We start from the raw sequence: 15,617 nt of genomic DNA on the forward strand, positions 1-15,617 counted from the left end.
TTTCAGGTGAGACAAACAAGTATGTGATATTTGGACGGACTTGGTGCTATTGGACTTTTCTTTCGGATTTTATTTGGGCATGGGTGAGAGTTGTCGGGTTTATGGGCTTTTATATTACGGGATATTGTTGGTGGCCCGTCGTCCTTAGTGTCAGGGAGACGGGTATCACATTGTTGTATGATGACGCGTCGGGGGTGACACGCTGTCCTCCATATAGGAGGTGACGGGTGTCACATTTATCTTATGTTAGATCAGAATGTCGATTTTCTCTTGGTAAGTTACAAAAATGGAACCTAGGTTGAAGTAAACCAGCAGAAGTTAAAACATAATTAAACGAAAATATGGAATTAATTTTTCTTTAGGCTAGCTTCGATCTTTTTGATCAATATACATGTGTACTATAAATAATTCAATTGATATATTTACAATTTCTCTTTAAGCCGAAAAGTAGACTATATATGGGAAGAGAATCTTGAGACGTATGATACTCCCAGTGTAGGAAAAGTCTCCCTACTATTTACCGTTTTTACTCCTGTAAATAGTTAGGTCGCTACAGTAATTTCCGAATGAATAACATGGAACACTTAAGTTATCTTCTTTATCTTTTTTTTTTCCTTTATCAAACACTAGATTTATCGTATCAACATATAATTTTGTCCGAAGATTCAACTGTTTTTTTGTGTGGTTATTGAATAGGGAACGTGTTCCGATAAGAATGTAACAAACCAACATTCATGTCGGTCCCGTGACTAGTATATGTCTGACTTCTTCGTGATATATATATGCACACCATAATGGATCCAATGTGATTGATAACTGAATGAATATCAAAATATGTAAGAATTTATAACTGATCCAAGGAATCACTTTAATTATTTTTACGTTACTTGCAGACTTAACTTTTGCTTTTTAGCTCCTTTCATCGTTGGTATTTTATTGTTTGATCAGAAACAATTACTATTTCTGCAAAACGTCTTTAGCAAAAATAATATTAATCTGCAAATGGTACCGCCTTGAGATCGGAAATTTAGGATTGGCATAGACAAATACTCGCTCAAGTCAAATGTATGTAAAAGTATTATAAACTATATAGTATATACCAAAACTGGACCACATGAACAAAAAGAAATGGACCACATTTGGGTGTTGATGAGCCCTAAACATCTAAATGGGTGGGTAGTACGTAAACATATTTGCATTCTCTGAATCGTTATTAACATAACTTTGGCTCTCTCCTTAGTACGATATATGTTTGCCCTCTTAGATCAAAACTCTGGATCTTTTTCTCTTCTCATACCTTATGTTAAGTCAACATCTCAAGAGCGCATATATTATATCGCACGTTGTCTTGTCAAACCTATATACCAATATATAGTGGACATAAACCCCAAATTGTCCATAATTAATATTTATATCAAATCATCTTTTTGTGAAATTTGAAATTTTAGACATCAATCGTTAAAAGCTTGCAATTTTTTTACGAATATATGTCAACTTAGGACCATTTTAACATCACGCATTGTCTTCTTTTTTTGGTGTGTGTGTGTGTGTGACCAGTGACCACACTGTTCAGTACATGATATTTGGTGCGCATATTATATGGTGATAAATGATTTTTCTTGATATTAAGAAAAGTTTATTTAATCATATATATAAGGGCCTTTTATCATAATTATAACCTTCCATCTATAGGTTTAGATATGTGATCTTATTATAAACATGATATTCTGATGAAATATAAACTTCACATTCTTTTCCATTCATTTCAACGCAAATAAAAACTTCAAATATTCCTTGCTTTGTTTGCTCTTATGGAGGGTTGATAATTTTAGGGTTTAGATGCAAATACGGAATCGACAGCGCACACAGACTTTTCTAAAGCAACTTCTTACTTTGTCTTATTTTGGATTAGATTCTCTACCACACAACTAATCAAAGCCCCATATTTACGAGTCCATTATCTCTTCCTATTTTTTCTTCTTCTTTAATAACATTGTGACACCCAATAGATTCGCAATCCAATAATTATCTTTTGTAAGCTACAGCTAAGACAAAAACATTTTGTTATTTTCCTGAAAATCTGATTGAATTTATTTCATTACAAACGATACTTTTAATACAAGGAAGAAAATGGCAAGAGGCTTGTAATATACGTTTAGATAAGTTTTTTTCTTATCAACGCATTTTTCGCAATATGAAAACATGAGTCTTGTTCAACTTAAAAATGTATCTTAAACCTCTTTTGATATTAATAAAAATATGATGTTATAAAAGAAAAATCATGAGACTTACCCGTTTGTATATGTTTCTTCTTACAGAAATTAGGCCGACTAAAGGCCCATTAAGTATTTTTGTCAGCAGAAGGATTAAGCCCATCTAGTATAAGACTGAAAAATGAAAGTATTCGTAAGGATGTTGATTCATGATTTAGAATCAATTTTCTACGTTTTATTATCATCTTCAAGAATTTGGTATCCCCTATATATTAATAGAAAAATATTTAAAAAATTATAACCTATAGTTTGTACTAATTAAAAAATTATTCTGCCGAATTGTCATGTAATTAGAATGTTAATTTTGCTTACGTAACGGTTTGAGAATCAATTAAGAATTTTGTTAGTCCAAAATTAAATTGGTAGGAAATGTTATATTATATAGTAGGTCCATTATGGAGCATTCATTTATCAAAATGAAATTATAATATAATATTTCCTTAAATAAAACATACGGAATTACCTAATATGATTAAGATATATATGGCAATTAATGATTCTAATTAATAAAGATTTGCTATCAATCTGTATATTTTCTATCATTTTTGTTTAATTATTTATTATTAAAATAAATTAAAAAATTACATTAATCATATAATAAAAATTTAGATTTTTTTTGTATATGTTGTATTTTAAATTTTTCAAAACGAGTATAAATTATTAAAACTGTTAAAAGTATCACATAAACATTTGTGATCAAGGTTTATTTTTTTTCAGTAATAAGATACAATGATTATAAAATCATATGAATAAATAATTTTATTTTAATAGGTGTTTATGTTAATATATATATATTTCATATCGTTTAAATTAAAATATACATCATATGAAAATACATACTTCTATTTTGATATTTGCGTTAAATATATATTGAAAAGTTAATATTTTAATTTTAAAATCTTCATTTTTTAAAAATGATTATAAATTATTGAAACCACTAAACATTCTACATTAAAAAAATCGTTAGTGTAAAATTTTGTTACACAAATATGCAAATAATTATAAAATCATATGAGTAGAAACCTCATTTAATAAATATTCATATTAAAAGTATATTATATATCTATGTTAATATCAGTTAAATTTAATTATATATCATATACGGTATATAAGATTGATTGTTTTGATTTATTTACCCTAAAATGATTGCGAATAAACAAGAGCGGTCGTGGTTGTTTGATTTATATGCGCGTAACTGATTTCTTAGTTATTTAAAATATAATTATTATTTTATTATTTCATAATATGCAGAAAAACATAAAATAAGTAATAAAATAAAATATTTATTTTGTACAAGGTGCAAATATTAACCTAAGTATGTATCTCTTTAATAATTTTAAATCTTAAACATTTTCTAAATCTCAGGCCAAAAAAATAACGAAATGATAATAAACTCAAAAATTAATATTTATATCGAGCAATAACCAAAATGAAAAAACGACACAAAAATTGAAAAAAATATTGAAGATAGATAGAATTGGCACGTAAACGTAAACTTCTCGTAGCCATAATTAACTTTTAAATTTCTAAATCATGATATAAAACCGAGCTGACATAATTTGATGGTAACCAAATAGTAGGCCTGAGATTTTTCGGTTAGGTTCTTATGCGATAAAGTGATTTTTTGACATAAAATATTTTTAAAAATGGGATCAGGCTCATTAGTAAACAAATTATGTAATTAACAAAAAAAAATTAAAAATTATTTTAAGGTCAAAAATATTAATTCAATCAAGAATATAAATTTTATTTTTCCATACAATATTTCGTAAATAATTTTCAGTTAGTTTTAAAAATTGATACAAAATTTTGATATTTGTCTTCATTACTAAACTCTATAAAATATATAAGCAAATAACACTATCATCTTTTGTTATCAGTCTACAAGTAAAGAAGAACCCAACAACTACGAACATAGAGAAAATGAGAACAAAAAAGGAACACAAGGAAGTTGAAGTTGAAAACTATATACTATAAAAAAGTATGAAAAGATTAGTGATTTTTGGGAAACATAAAGAACCATAAATAGCGTGTACACCACTCCACCGTTCAATCGAACCAACCCTAACCAAACCGGACACAGGATCATCGTCAGTGGCAAAACCCATCAATCTGGTTTCTTACGCTGAGAAGAAGAAGAAGACGAGAAGAACAGGAAGGAGCACGGAGGCGAAGACAGAGACTTCTGGTCGGAAACCACCGTTGGGAAGAAAAGGGTAAGTGTCAGGAGGCGGCATAACGCAATTATCTCCATTAAAGTAGATCCTACGAGGAAAAGCCCATCCTTTCTCGAACGAGAACGTTGCTTGATCCTTACGGAACAGAATCTCAGACTGCACGTTCCCAAGAGGCCCTGCTTCTGACAAGAAGTCATTATAGAACTTCACTCCCCACAACATCGCCGTATCATCTGCAAAAAAAAAAAGAAGAATCAATCTTTATGATCACCAAGAAGAGAGGGAAGATAAGAACAGAGAGAGTAGTTTACTTAGTCCTGCGTAAGGAGTGAGAGACTTGTAGTTGAAACTGAAGATCTGAGTGATGTTATCGAAGTTCGGATGCTGTGCCACCATGTTCCACTGCGAGTAGTTTAAACGGTAGTTAAAGTTTGTGATCGTGATCTTCACTCGCCAATACTCTTTGTAGTTCTGCTTCACGTGCCAATGCACTCGGATGGGACACAAGTGTCTCGTGCATTGCACCAGTGGCGGCAAAATAGTTCCTTTCTTGGTGGGTGGTGAGACAACAGACGCCAAGTGCGGTGTATCAGGGCTGTGTCATTACCAAAACAGAGAAAAGGTTTAGACTTTGTGGTCGAAAACAGAACAAGAAGACATAAAGTTTTAGACTTTACTCACTCGAGACAGGCGCCAGACTCTGTTTTGTTGTTTTGGCATCCGCAAGCGCAAGTTGGACATCCGACGATGGTTTCGTTGTAGAAAGAAGACAACGAAACGCAGCAAGTGGGTGTTCTTTGAGCAAGGAACTGCGAGTATGTGCATGTAATGTTCCATGTCACTGCAGTAAGTTAGAAACAAGACGGTTAATGTTTTTAAAAATAATATGGTTTGTAAACAAAATCTAAATTGTGTTTTTATTGGTTTAAAAAAAATATAAGCTGAAATCATAAATAATTATTTCTCATTTAGTTTAACAATATTTTTAATTTAACTAAGTCTAAATTAAATTTTGTTTTATGAATATATTTAACACTATAATTTTGAGACAATGCTAACATCTCCGTTTCTTAAAAAAGTCATTATTGATTCTTACTCATAGCTTGAGTGGTTCTGCGTGTGTCGGTGGTGACAAACTTGGTTGGTCTAACAACCTTAGCTGGACCACAAGTGTAGCCAGGACCAGGGCCCATGAGAGTGAAGTTTCTCGGCACGCGGACAGTTTTGTTTGTGGTTCCAGCAGCACCAACACTGATCTGAAAGGAGCTAGCTGCATTGCCAGGGTCTTGAACCCATGAGTTCAGGACACCGCCTTTGCAGCAGTTCGCAATCTGCTGGTTGTAAGGAGTCCCGGGGAGCAAATCTACAACCGTTGGATCTTTCTTACAACAATGTGGTATGTTTCCTTTGTACTTTGAACAATCACCTGTTAAAAACATTAATTTTAGAAATCATGTCCCCTTTGCAACCAGAACATAGATTAATGGTATATGTTCACCTTGTTCTGTTGTTTGTGCTCCGACCATACTCCATATGACCTCTTTCTTTGCCCATTTCCAACCTAACGTCCACCCCGGAGATGGAATGTGTCTGTATTTCTGGAAGTTGAACATGGTAACCACCGCCTAGATGTAACAATTAAACAGTTCAATAATCAAAACCAACAAGCAACGCTGATTTTTTTTGTTTTTGTGGTTCTTGAACTTACAACATAGCCATCAGGAGTCCAGCTCATGACATCCCATTTCATTGTAATGTTTCCTTCAGGATCAAGCGCATCATATGCTTCTGCAAATAGATTTTTGAGAATTATACACAAAAAGGTTAGAACTTTTCTCATTAATATTAGTTTGTAGAAACCAGACATAGACCAAACTGTCTGCATAATTGACAAAAGCATGCAACATCAAATTTTGTACTTTTCCAGAAAGTTTCTATTTTTATATCAGAGAAACATGAAGCTTTGTTCTTTCTTTCCTGTTATAAACAGGATTGACTGATTAACTAAAAAAACATAGGAAGCAACTAATATTGAAATTGAAGTCATAATCTTAGGATCTGAGCTTTGCAAAAGCATTTTGCTTCACTAACTGAATAAAGATCTAAATATTGATGAAGAACAAGTAAAAAAAGCATATTAATACACAATTGTCATTATCTCAATCCAGTTACAGACTAGATGATTGATAAGATCTCTCTTTGAGATGAAGAAACAGAGCCAAGTAAGCAGTTACATGTGATGAGGAGAATAAGGAGTAACCTGTTGAAGTTATATAAGACGAAGAAATCAAGAAGACGACCAACACAGCCAAGAAACTCATTTTGGAGACTACAGAGGTGGATCTGGAGACAGAAGACTCCATGTTTGTTATTGCTCTGTTGGTCAGGCAAGAATCAGAGACAAAGATTGTTCCAGACAATCTCGGAGGAAGATGCTTTGCTTGAAGGAGAAGTGGAGTTATAGAGAGAGAGAGAGATAGCAGCAAGATTTTTCCAGCTTTGCAAATGGGGAAGGAGAAGCACTGAAGGATATGGGATCTGGCTGGCTAGTGGCTGCTGTTGTATATTTTGAGCCGGTAATAAATATTTGACCCTTTTGCCCTTCTATCATTTGGAGTAAATGACTTCTTTTTTTTCTCGTTCAAAGGAGTAAATGACTTTCAAATGATTTCCATTTAAAGAAATACGACAAGGCATTTACAAAAAAGGGCTAATTGGTGTATTAGCCGAGACAAAATTAAAAATATAGCATTTGATTTGATATAAATAGATTTTTTTAATATTTGTTTTTTTTTCTTCGGGTTGTATCTTTCATCTATGTAAGTAACCGGTAAATAAATGATGTTCAGATGTCCGAAGGATGATAATAATTATAAAAAACGTCGGTTGTGATAAAAAGTAAATAGAATGGAACATCCTAATGGTAATAAACAAAATAGTATAGTATTTATTCAAATTTTGAAATGTCTATGATTGAAGGGAAATATGTAATGTTTACCTTAACATCAACACAAACTTTCCATAATTAAACTAAAAACACTAGTCACTAAACTCTAAAAGGAAATATACCCTAATCCAAATATCAAAACATGTAAATAGTATATAGTATAAAATATAATTAAAATAGAATAGTAACAAACGAAATAGTATAGTACATATTGTTCTGATTTTGAAACGTTCTTACCCCAACGTCAATCCAAATCTTCCAAAACTAAACCCTAAAAGAAACTATAAACCCTAGTCCAAATATGCACATAGTACATAATAAACAAAATAGTATAATATTTGTTCAAATTTTGAAATGTCTATGATTCCAGTGAAAAAGATAATGCTTACCATATCATCAACACAAACCAAAAACACTAGTCAATAAACCGTAAAATAAAATATATACCATAACTCAAATATCAAAATATGCAAATAGTATATAATATGAAGTATTATTAAAATAAAATAGTAACAAACGAAATAGTGTAGTACATACTGTTCCGATTTTGAAATGTTTTTACCCCAACGTCAACCCAAATCTTCCAAAACTAAATTCAAAACACTAATCACTAAACCCTAAAAGAAACTATAAACCTTAATCCAAATATCAAAAAATGCAAATAGTATATAATATGAAGTATTATTAAAATAAAATAGTAACAAACAAAATAGTATAGTACATATTGTTCTGATTTTGTAATGTTCTTACCCCAACATCAACCCAAACCTTCCAAAACTAAATTCAAAACACTAATCACTAAACCCTAAAAAAAACTCTAAACTCTAATCCAAATACCAAAATATGTAAATAGTACATAATATTAAATATTATTAAAATAGAATAACACATATTATTCAAATTTTGAATAGAATAGTATGATGCATAAGCATCACCACTGTTCATCTTCTTCAATTTTTACTCTCATCTTCACTATTATGTGTTTGAATCATCATATAGTTAATCAATAAGCATATCCACATGATTCATTTCAATATTTACCTCTACCGGTTTGATCGCTATCATCTAATTATAAATTTATGTTGGCAACAAACGATTATACAGATGGTTGGTAAAAAAAGATAATTAGTGAAGAAATATGGTTGAAACAGATGAAACGATAGTCGTAATAGAAGAATTAATGATGGCGAGTGGTGATAGAAAAAAGTTTATTTATTTTTGTCAACTAGTTAACGAAGGGATAATATAATATATATTTTATAAATATTAGAGTTGTGTTTTTTTTTTTGCTAGATTTTTAATTACATGTTATGTGGCCCAATTTCCCTAAAAACTAACTGCTTTGCTAATAGAAAATATGTTACCGTACATTTAAAATTTGCAATAATATTTTATAGACTGACAAAATTCTTCTTTGAAAGTACGATTGTTCTGTAAAAATTTAATCACATGTAAATATAAACAAAAATATAAAATTTGAAGCAATAAGAACGTAGATCAAATTACGTTCGGTTAAGTACAAATTGTACAATAATTTCTTGAATTAAAACTCTTAACCGAATAAAAAGATCTGTGAAAGTTTTGGGTATTCTTTTTTTTTTTCTTATCACGATGAAGTTTTGTGTATTCATAAATGAGAAAAGGGCTTTAGTGTAATTGTCATGGGAAGTTAGTTTAATAACAGAAGGTATTACCGAAGAGGACAGCTTTAGAGGAACGTGGGCCACTGACAGTGTTTTAGGCTGTCGGTGGAGAAAACAAAAAAACATGTAATATGGCAGATTTCGATTATTCAGTTATTTTTAATCATATATTTAGTTATTTACCTATGTTTTCCAAAATTTAAACCCTTATAATTGTATTGCCAACCGAGAGAAAGTAATTAATTTGTAAAATGATAATTATAGGTGGTTTACAAACTTGAAATTCATATTACGTATATTATTGAAATATTGACATTTAAATAAAACGAGTCGGCCAATATATCATTTTTTTTGGGTGTAAGCCAATATATCATTTTTTAGATGTTCTACTCCTAACAAACAACAATATATCAATATAGATTTTACAAAATCAAATGATTCTAGTCCTACAATTCTTTTCTTTTTCTGACCGACTCTAACGATGATACACAATTGACCATTTCATATTTTCTCCAACATGATGTTCACGTTAAGGACCTTAAAGTCTCGAAATTAGCCATTCGATGTATGACAGTGGCGGTCCTAAGGGAAAGCATTACAGGCACCCGCTTCCAGCTCACAAAAAATATTTGCATAAATCAGTTTTGTTTTAAAAAAAAGTTATCTACAAAATTTATAAAAGTGACCAATTTTTTAAAAATCTCTTGTGGTCTTTTTCATTTCAGGACCGGTACGGTGTATGAGACAATAGAGGGTTAGTAAACAATCTTTGTCAATACGTGGAAACGATGAGACTACCACTCCAAATTATTAAATTCATATTAATACGTACATCGCTAACCCACAAAGGGATCTCTATTGTTGGTTTACTTTTGTAGTATTCGTTCGTTCGTTCTCGTTTTGTTTATTGGATGACACCTTATATTACATGGAAAAGTAAAAGTTCTTATATTGCCGACACTATCACGGACCAAGAAACTACATATTAATCACTTTGTTTGACACAAAAATACTAATCAACTTTGCTCCCAAAATGTACTTTAGAAACTTCATTTAGTTTTTGTGGAGAACTACATTATGGAATCAATATGTGAATTTGTTTAATAATTCACATATGTTGTAAATAATTAATTATTATACATAATAAAAATACAGATTATATAATGATATAATTAACGATTTATCAATGTTTAAAAATCATTTAGTTTGGTTTAGTTGATTTGAAAAAGGAAGTTTAAGATGATTAGAATGATTATTGTCTACAGGTAAGCCAAATATAGATTATAAAATGATATAATTAACTATTTATCAATGTTTTTTAAAAATCATTTAGTTTGGTGTAGTTGATTTGAAAAAGGAAGTTTAAGTTGATGATTAGAATGATTATTTTCTACATGTAAGCCAAATATCCGAAATAAAGTTAATTATTAAGCCACACCGGCTAGTTGACCAAAATATTCTTAGTAAGGTGTGGGCGTTCGGTTTCGGATCGGGTATTTCGGTATAGAGGTATAGAACCCGTCCGGGTATTTTTGTACTTCGGGTCGGGTTCGAGTATTTTTAGTTCGGATTCGGTTAATTCGGATCGGATTCGGATATTTAGATTTTGAAAAAAAGAGTTAATTTTTATTTCTCAAATTTTTTGGATTTAAAAATATAATTTTCACTTAACTAATTTTTTTATTTTTAATAGATTGAATGGTTATTAGATTTAGACATAACATTTTAAAACTAAAAAAACGTTAATTTGGTTATTGTTTTTAAAATTTTGGATGTAACTTTTTGTTAATTCTTGAAATAAAAAGTTTGACATGTATTTTAAGTGAGTAGCAAGTCATTTTCTCCGTAATTCTATGTATATCATATGAACTTAAAGTATGTGTAGCTAGTATCAATATAAATATTTTATATAAAATGAGATATGTAAACTAGAAATATATGGTTAATTATACGTATGTTCGGTTATTTTCGGATATCCATTCGGGTTCAGATATTACCCGTTCGGGTTCGGATATTCAATCTCACCTAATTCAATACCCGTTTGGATATTTTGTTACTTCGGTTCGGATTTCGGTTCGGGTTTGTCAGATCGGGTTCGGGTGCGGCTTCGGATATCAGGTATAGTGTCTACCCCTAATTCTTAGTCTATATTCTTAGTTAGGTCTGGGCATAAAATCCGGAACCCGAAATCCGAACCAAAAAACCCGACCCGTTATCCGACCCGAAACATAAAAATGCTTGGACGGATCTTGTAGGGTGGTACAAAAAATATCTGAACCCAAAGTGTTATTAACCGAACCCGAATGGGTAACCCGAAAAATCCGAAATTAATAGTCAATATAAATATTTTAAAATATATATAAGTATTCCAATTATTAAATTCAATAGTTGTGGTAATATTTATTATAATATTATATATAATAATAAATATTAAAATTCTAATAAATGCTTTAGGTACACAATTAGTTATAAATAAGTATTTTATAATTTGTTCATTGAAATAAAAAGTCTACTCTTTATAAGGCAATACATATTGTTTACAAATGATGTTTGTTTTCATGCTTGATTTAACATTTTATTGTTATTTTATATGTGATAGATTAATTTTTATTTAATTTAGATGTTTTTCTTTATGTTTTACTTCAAAAATTTTGTTTTTTAGTTTGGTTATATCCGAACCGAACCGTATAACCCGAATCCGTACGATATATGATTACTTTATGGGTTTTATGATGCAATACAATTTTGAACCGAACCCGAAGTGTTATTATCCGAACCCGACCCGTACTAATAAAATTTTAGTATGGGATCTAGAAGCGTAAACCCGAAAATCCGAAAACCCGAAAAACCCGAGCCGAATGCCAACGGGTACCCGAACGCCCAGACCTATTCTTAGTCTTTGAAACCGGATTAGTGCCTTTCTGTTCGGTTTATATTTAACCAAACCAAAACTCCAACTAGGTTAATCATACTTCAAACTCAAGCAACTAAGTTCCAGGACTTAAGGTTGCACTTGTCTACAGGACTCTCAACATAATCTCAGCTCACAACCCTAAAATAATAACTTTTTATACCTTTTTTAGAACAGAGTCCTTTTAGAACTCATAACATAATCTCCGTCACCACAATCTCTCACAGACAATCTTTAATGACACGGAAGAGTTTATAATCTCTACAGATGAAGCAAACAACGAGATTGTTACGTGGAGCGCACGAATCATTCTTTGTTGCTTGTGGAACAGGAGATAGATCAGTTCAGTTCTGGAATGAAGCCGACTAGAATACACTGTAAATCAATCCAAGTTGCTAGTGTTGTTTATTTTCGCTTAAAACATAAACCATACATGAAAAATGCAAAACAACATAAAATTCTGGAGATAAACTCGCTTATGAGATTTTTCCTTTAGATATTTGAGGTGTTCATGTTGCCTTGTGGAAGACGCAAGCAATGTTCCATGTCACTACATAAGAACAAAAACAAACAAACCAAGGTGAGTTCAAAAATCAGAATTACAGGTTTGTATATGTTGGGAAACTTACTCAAGGCACTAGTGGTTCTCTTTAAGTCAGGGGTTATAAACTTCGTCCGCATAACGTTCTTGGTCGGTCCACAAATATACTGCTGTTTAGGTGCTGTGAACATGAAGTTCACAGCCATCCGAACAGTACTGTTTGAGGTACCAGCAGCACCAACGGTGATCTGGAATGAACTTGCTAAACCGGGTTTCAAAACACCGCCTTTGCAGCAGTTTGAGATCTGCTGGTTGTAAGGAGTACCAGGAAGCAAATCAATGACTGTTGGTTTAAGAACACATGATTTAGGGATGTTTCCTTTGTACATGGAACAATCTCCTTGCTCTGTGGTTTGTGCACCAGCCATGCTCCATATCACCTCTTTTTTGGCCCATCTCCAGCTCATTTTCCATCCAGGTGAAGGAATTGAACGTTGTTTCTGGTTGTTGTAAGCTGTAACCACAGCCTGAGGAGGAAACACAAAGATGATTCAGAGGTTCATGTTCAAAGAAGATTTTGTTAAGACTTACAATGTAGCCATCAGGGGTCCAGTCCATGAGATCCCATTTGATTGTGATGTTTCCGTTGTTGCTGGTGAGCGCTCCTGTAGATAAGACTTCATAAGTTTTTGGAAGAGACAAGCAGAGAAATGGAGAGAGATCTTCTTGTTCTTTATATTCAGAGATTTACCTGAAGAAGTGAAACAGGAAAAGGAAACTGAACAAGATGATAATGCTGGAGAAGAGAGACTCCATTCTTGTGGTTACAATGGAGAAAGAGCGAGCGAGAGAGAGTTTTATAAGAAGAAAGATGTAGGCGTCGAATTTGACTTCATGCATGTGGAATTGCCATTCTTGTGGTTTCAGTGAAGATACAGTGATGAGAGGGAGAGAGTTTTGTAAGAAGAAAGATCTACGCATAGACTTTGACTTTGACTTCGACTTCATCATGTCGGTACACATTTGCATAGCTGTATATTTTGTACACGAGAAGCACAATCAGATAACCAAGCAAAAATAACTTAAGCTAACCATGAAAGGTGTGTAACGTTTAAACTTCAAATATAGTTTCAAAAAAAAAAAAAAGGTGTGTAACGTTAAATTGATTTGAACCAAAAATATAATTGGGCCGGGTCACAAAATAATAACAAAGTAAGAGCAAAGACTGTTTTGAACCATATACCTTTAGAGAGATTCCTATCAGATGTTGAAGATCATAAGCATCACATTCTCCTTCTCATCTTATTATGCGGTTTCTTAATAAAACTTTATTGCTCTTCTTTTAAAAAAAAACCGTGGATCAACTCTGTATTTCTTAGAATTAACATCAATTTCTCTCATTGCCGCTTCTTTGTACAAACCGTTACCTCTAGTTAGCTGGTTTGAACCCATCAGCTTTTATAATTTTGAACACAATCTTCGCAAGTTGCTCAAGCCTTTCAATCCCACACAATATCTTTAGAAACCTATAATATTCTTTCTTATCCAAAAACTTACTATATAACCTGCCGATTTCATCTCCTTCGCCGATTTAGAGAGTGGGATAGGAAAAAATAATAAGTAATCGGGCTTCAACCTCTGGGCCTTACAATTGGTTAGCCATTTCAGATAAAAATCAAAATAGAGGACACGTACATCGGTAACGTTAGGGGATGTAGCTCATATGGTAGAGCGCTCGCTTCGCATGCGAGAGGCACGGGGTTCGATTCCCCGCATCTCCATCTTTTGTTGCGGTTTTTTTGGCACGTCAGTTTTATGACATCACAACGTATTTCAGCTGAAACCGATTCTATCACAGCCATCGCCATGAATTCTCAAACAAAGATGGTTCCACACAAGCTTCATCCTCTCCTTACTCCGGAAGAACCAGCCAAGACTGTTCCGGAATGTGGTCTCCTTGACATGTATGATCCCTTCCTACACATCTGTGCAACTAGATTGTGTTTAGGAGCACGAACTAGTTACTAACTTACTGTACCGAAGGAGAGCATTTCCTCAAACAGATCATTCAGTTTGAAAGAAAACAACCAAGGTGGTGATAATAAACAAGCTCTGAGTGAGTCAGACATGACAGCTGGTTGGGGACTAGGGGTTAGTGTTTCCTCCAACAAACCACATGACGTTGAAGGAAACACCACAAGAAACTAATGTTGTTCGACATTTTTGTCTGGTCTGAAAACACTGAATGTTTATTCTTCAGTTGTGATTTTTGCACTGATGAAGATATGAACTCACTGTGGTTCTTCTCGTAATCTTCATAACATTTTTTGTACACGAGGAATCCATTGGTGATTGGACAAAGCTCCTTTTTATATCATTGTTATGGAGTTTATTATCAAATTTAAAATATAGCTTTAGGTTGCCGTGATGCCTCCGTAGCATAGTGGTATTGCGTTCGCTTCGTAAGCGAAAGGCCGCGAGTTCGATCCTCGCCGGGGGCTTAAACTTAGAGAGGTTTTTTTGTTCTTTATTTTTTTAGCACAATAGAGAGGGTTTTCTGTTTTTCATTTTTATTTGGCCCAGTGTGACCTCTTCATCTTCGCGTTGGTAGACAAGAATATGGTCCAAATTATGTTTTTTTTCTTTTTTAAGGTTTGGGATCCAAATAAGTTTTGCATTATCTGTTAGTTGTTGCATATAATATATTTATAACTCCTGCTTAAAAGTATAATAATAGAGGTTTTATAACCCAAACTCAAGAGATATTGATTTTTTGGTAACAACTCAAGAGATATTGATGCCTCCAATTTATTTAGAGAGGTTTTTTTTTTCTTTATTTTTTTAGCACAATAGAGAGGGTTTTCTGTTTTTCATTTTTATTTGGCCCAGTGTGACCTCTTCATCTTCGCGTTGGTAGACAAGAATATGGTCCAAATTATGTTTTTTTTCTTTTTTAAGGTTTGGGATCCAAATAAGTTTTGCATTATCTGTTAGTTGTTGCATATAATATATTTATAACTCCTGCTTAAAAGTATAATAATAGAGGTTTTATAACCCAAACTCAAGAGATATTGATTTTTTGGTAACAACTCAAGAGATATTGATGCCTCCAATTTATTTCTTAT

The 15,617-nt window shown here is 32.3% G+C and overlaps 1 protein-coding gene, 2 non-coding genes and 1 pseudogene across 3 annotated transcripts; 2 read left to right on the forward strand and 2 right to left on the reverse strand.

Moving 5' to 3' along the window:
• Positions 1–4,098: 4,098 nt before the first annotated feature.
• On the reverse strand, positions 4,099–6,976 carry LOC106319249 (protein COBRA-like). The gene is made up of 7 exons (XM_013757525.1): positions 6,711–6,976; positions 6,159–6,238; positions 5,949–6,075; positions 5,547–5,876; positions 5,132–5,291; positions 4,762–5,045; positions 4,099–4,683 (listed from the first exon to the last, which is right to left on the reverse strand). Exons 1-7 carry the CDS (start codon positions 6,811–6,813, stop codon positions 4,394–4,396), a joined length of 1,374 nt encoding a protein of 457 aa, XP_013612979.1. The 5' UTR covers positions 6,814–6,976; the 3' UTR covers positions 4,099–4,393.
• Positions 6,977–12,419: 5,443 nt separating this feature from the next.
• LOC106317598 lies at positions 12,420–13,308 on the reverse strand (annotated as a pseudogene).
• An 892-nt stretch (positions 13,309–14,200) lies between these two features.
• TRNAA-CGC lies at positions 14,201–14,273 on the forward strand. Its single transcript has one exon. It is a non-coding gene; the product is annotated as a tRNA-Ala (tRNA).
• Positions 14,274–14,921: 648 nt separating this feature from the next.
• TRNAT-CGU lies at positions 14,922–14,993 on the forward strand. The gene has a single exon. It is a non-coding gene; the product is annotated as a tRNA-Thr (tRNA).
• The last annotated feature ends 624 nt before the right edge of the window (positions 14,994–15,617 follow it).

This window comes from Brassica oleracea, chromosome C9, assembly GCF_000695525.1.
Source record: "Brassica oleracea var. oleracea cultivar TO1000 chromosome C9, BOL, whole genome shotgun sequence".
Taxonomy (NCBI): Eukaryota; Viridiplantae; Streptophyta; class Magnoliopsida; order Brassicales; family Brassicaceae; genus Brassica; species Brassica oleracea.

Excerpts from the sequence above, each read along its gene's own strand:
- LOC106319249 (XM_013757525.1), bottom strand. The coding sequence starts at position 6,813 with ATGGAGTCTTCTGTCTCCAGATCCACCTCTGTAGTCTCCAAAATGAGT. Across the intron at positions 5,877-5,948 it reads AGCACAAACAACAGAACAAG|GTGATTGTTCAAAGTACAAA; the intron begins GTGAACATATAC and ends TGTTTTTAACAG. Across the intron at positions 5,046-5,131 it reads GAGTCTGGCGCCTGTCTCGA|CCCTGATACACCGCACTTGG; the intron begins GTGAGTAAAGTC and ends GTAATGACACAG.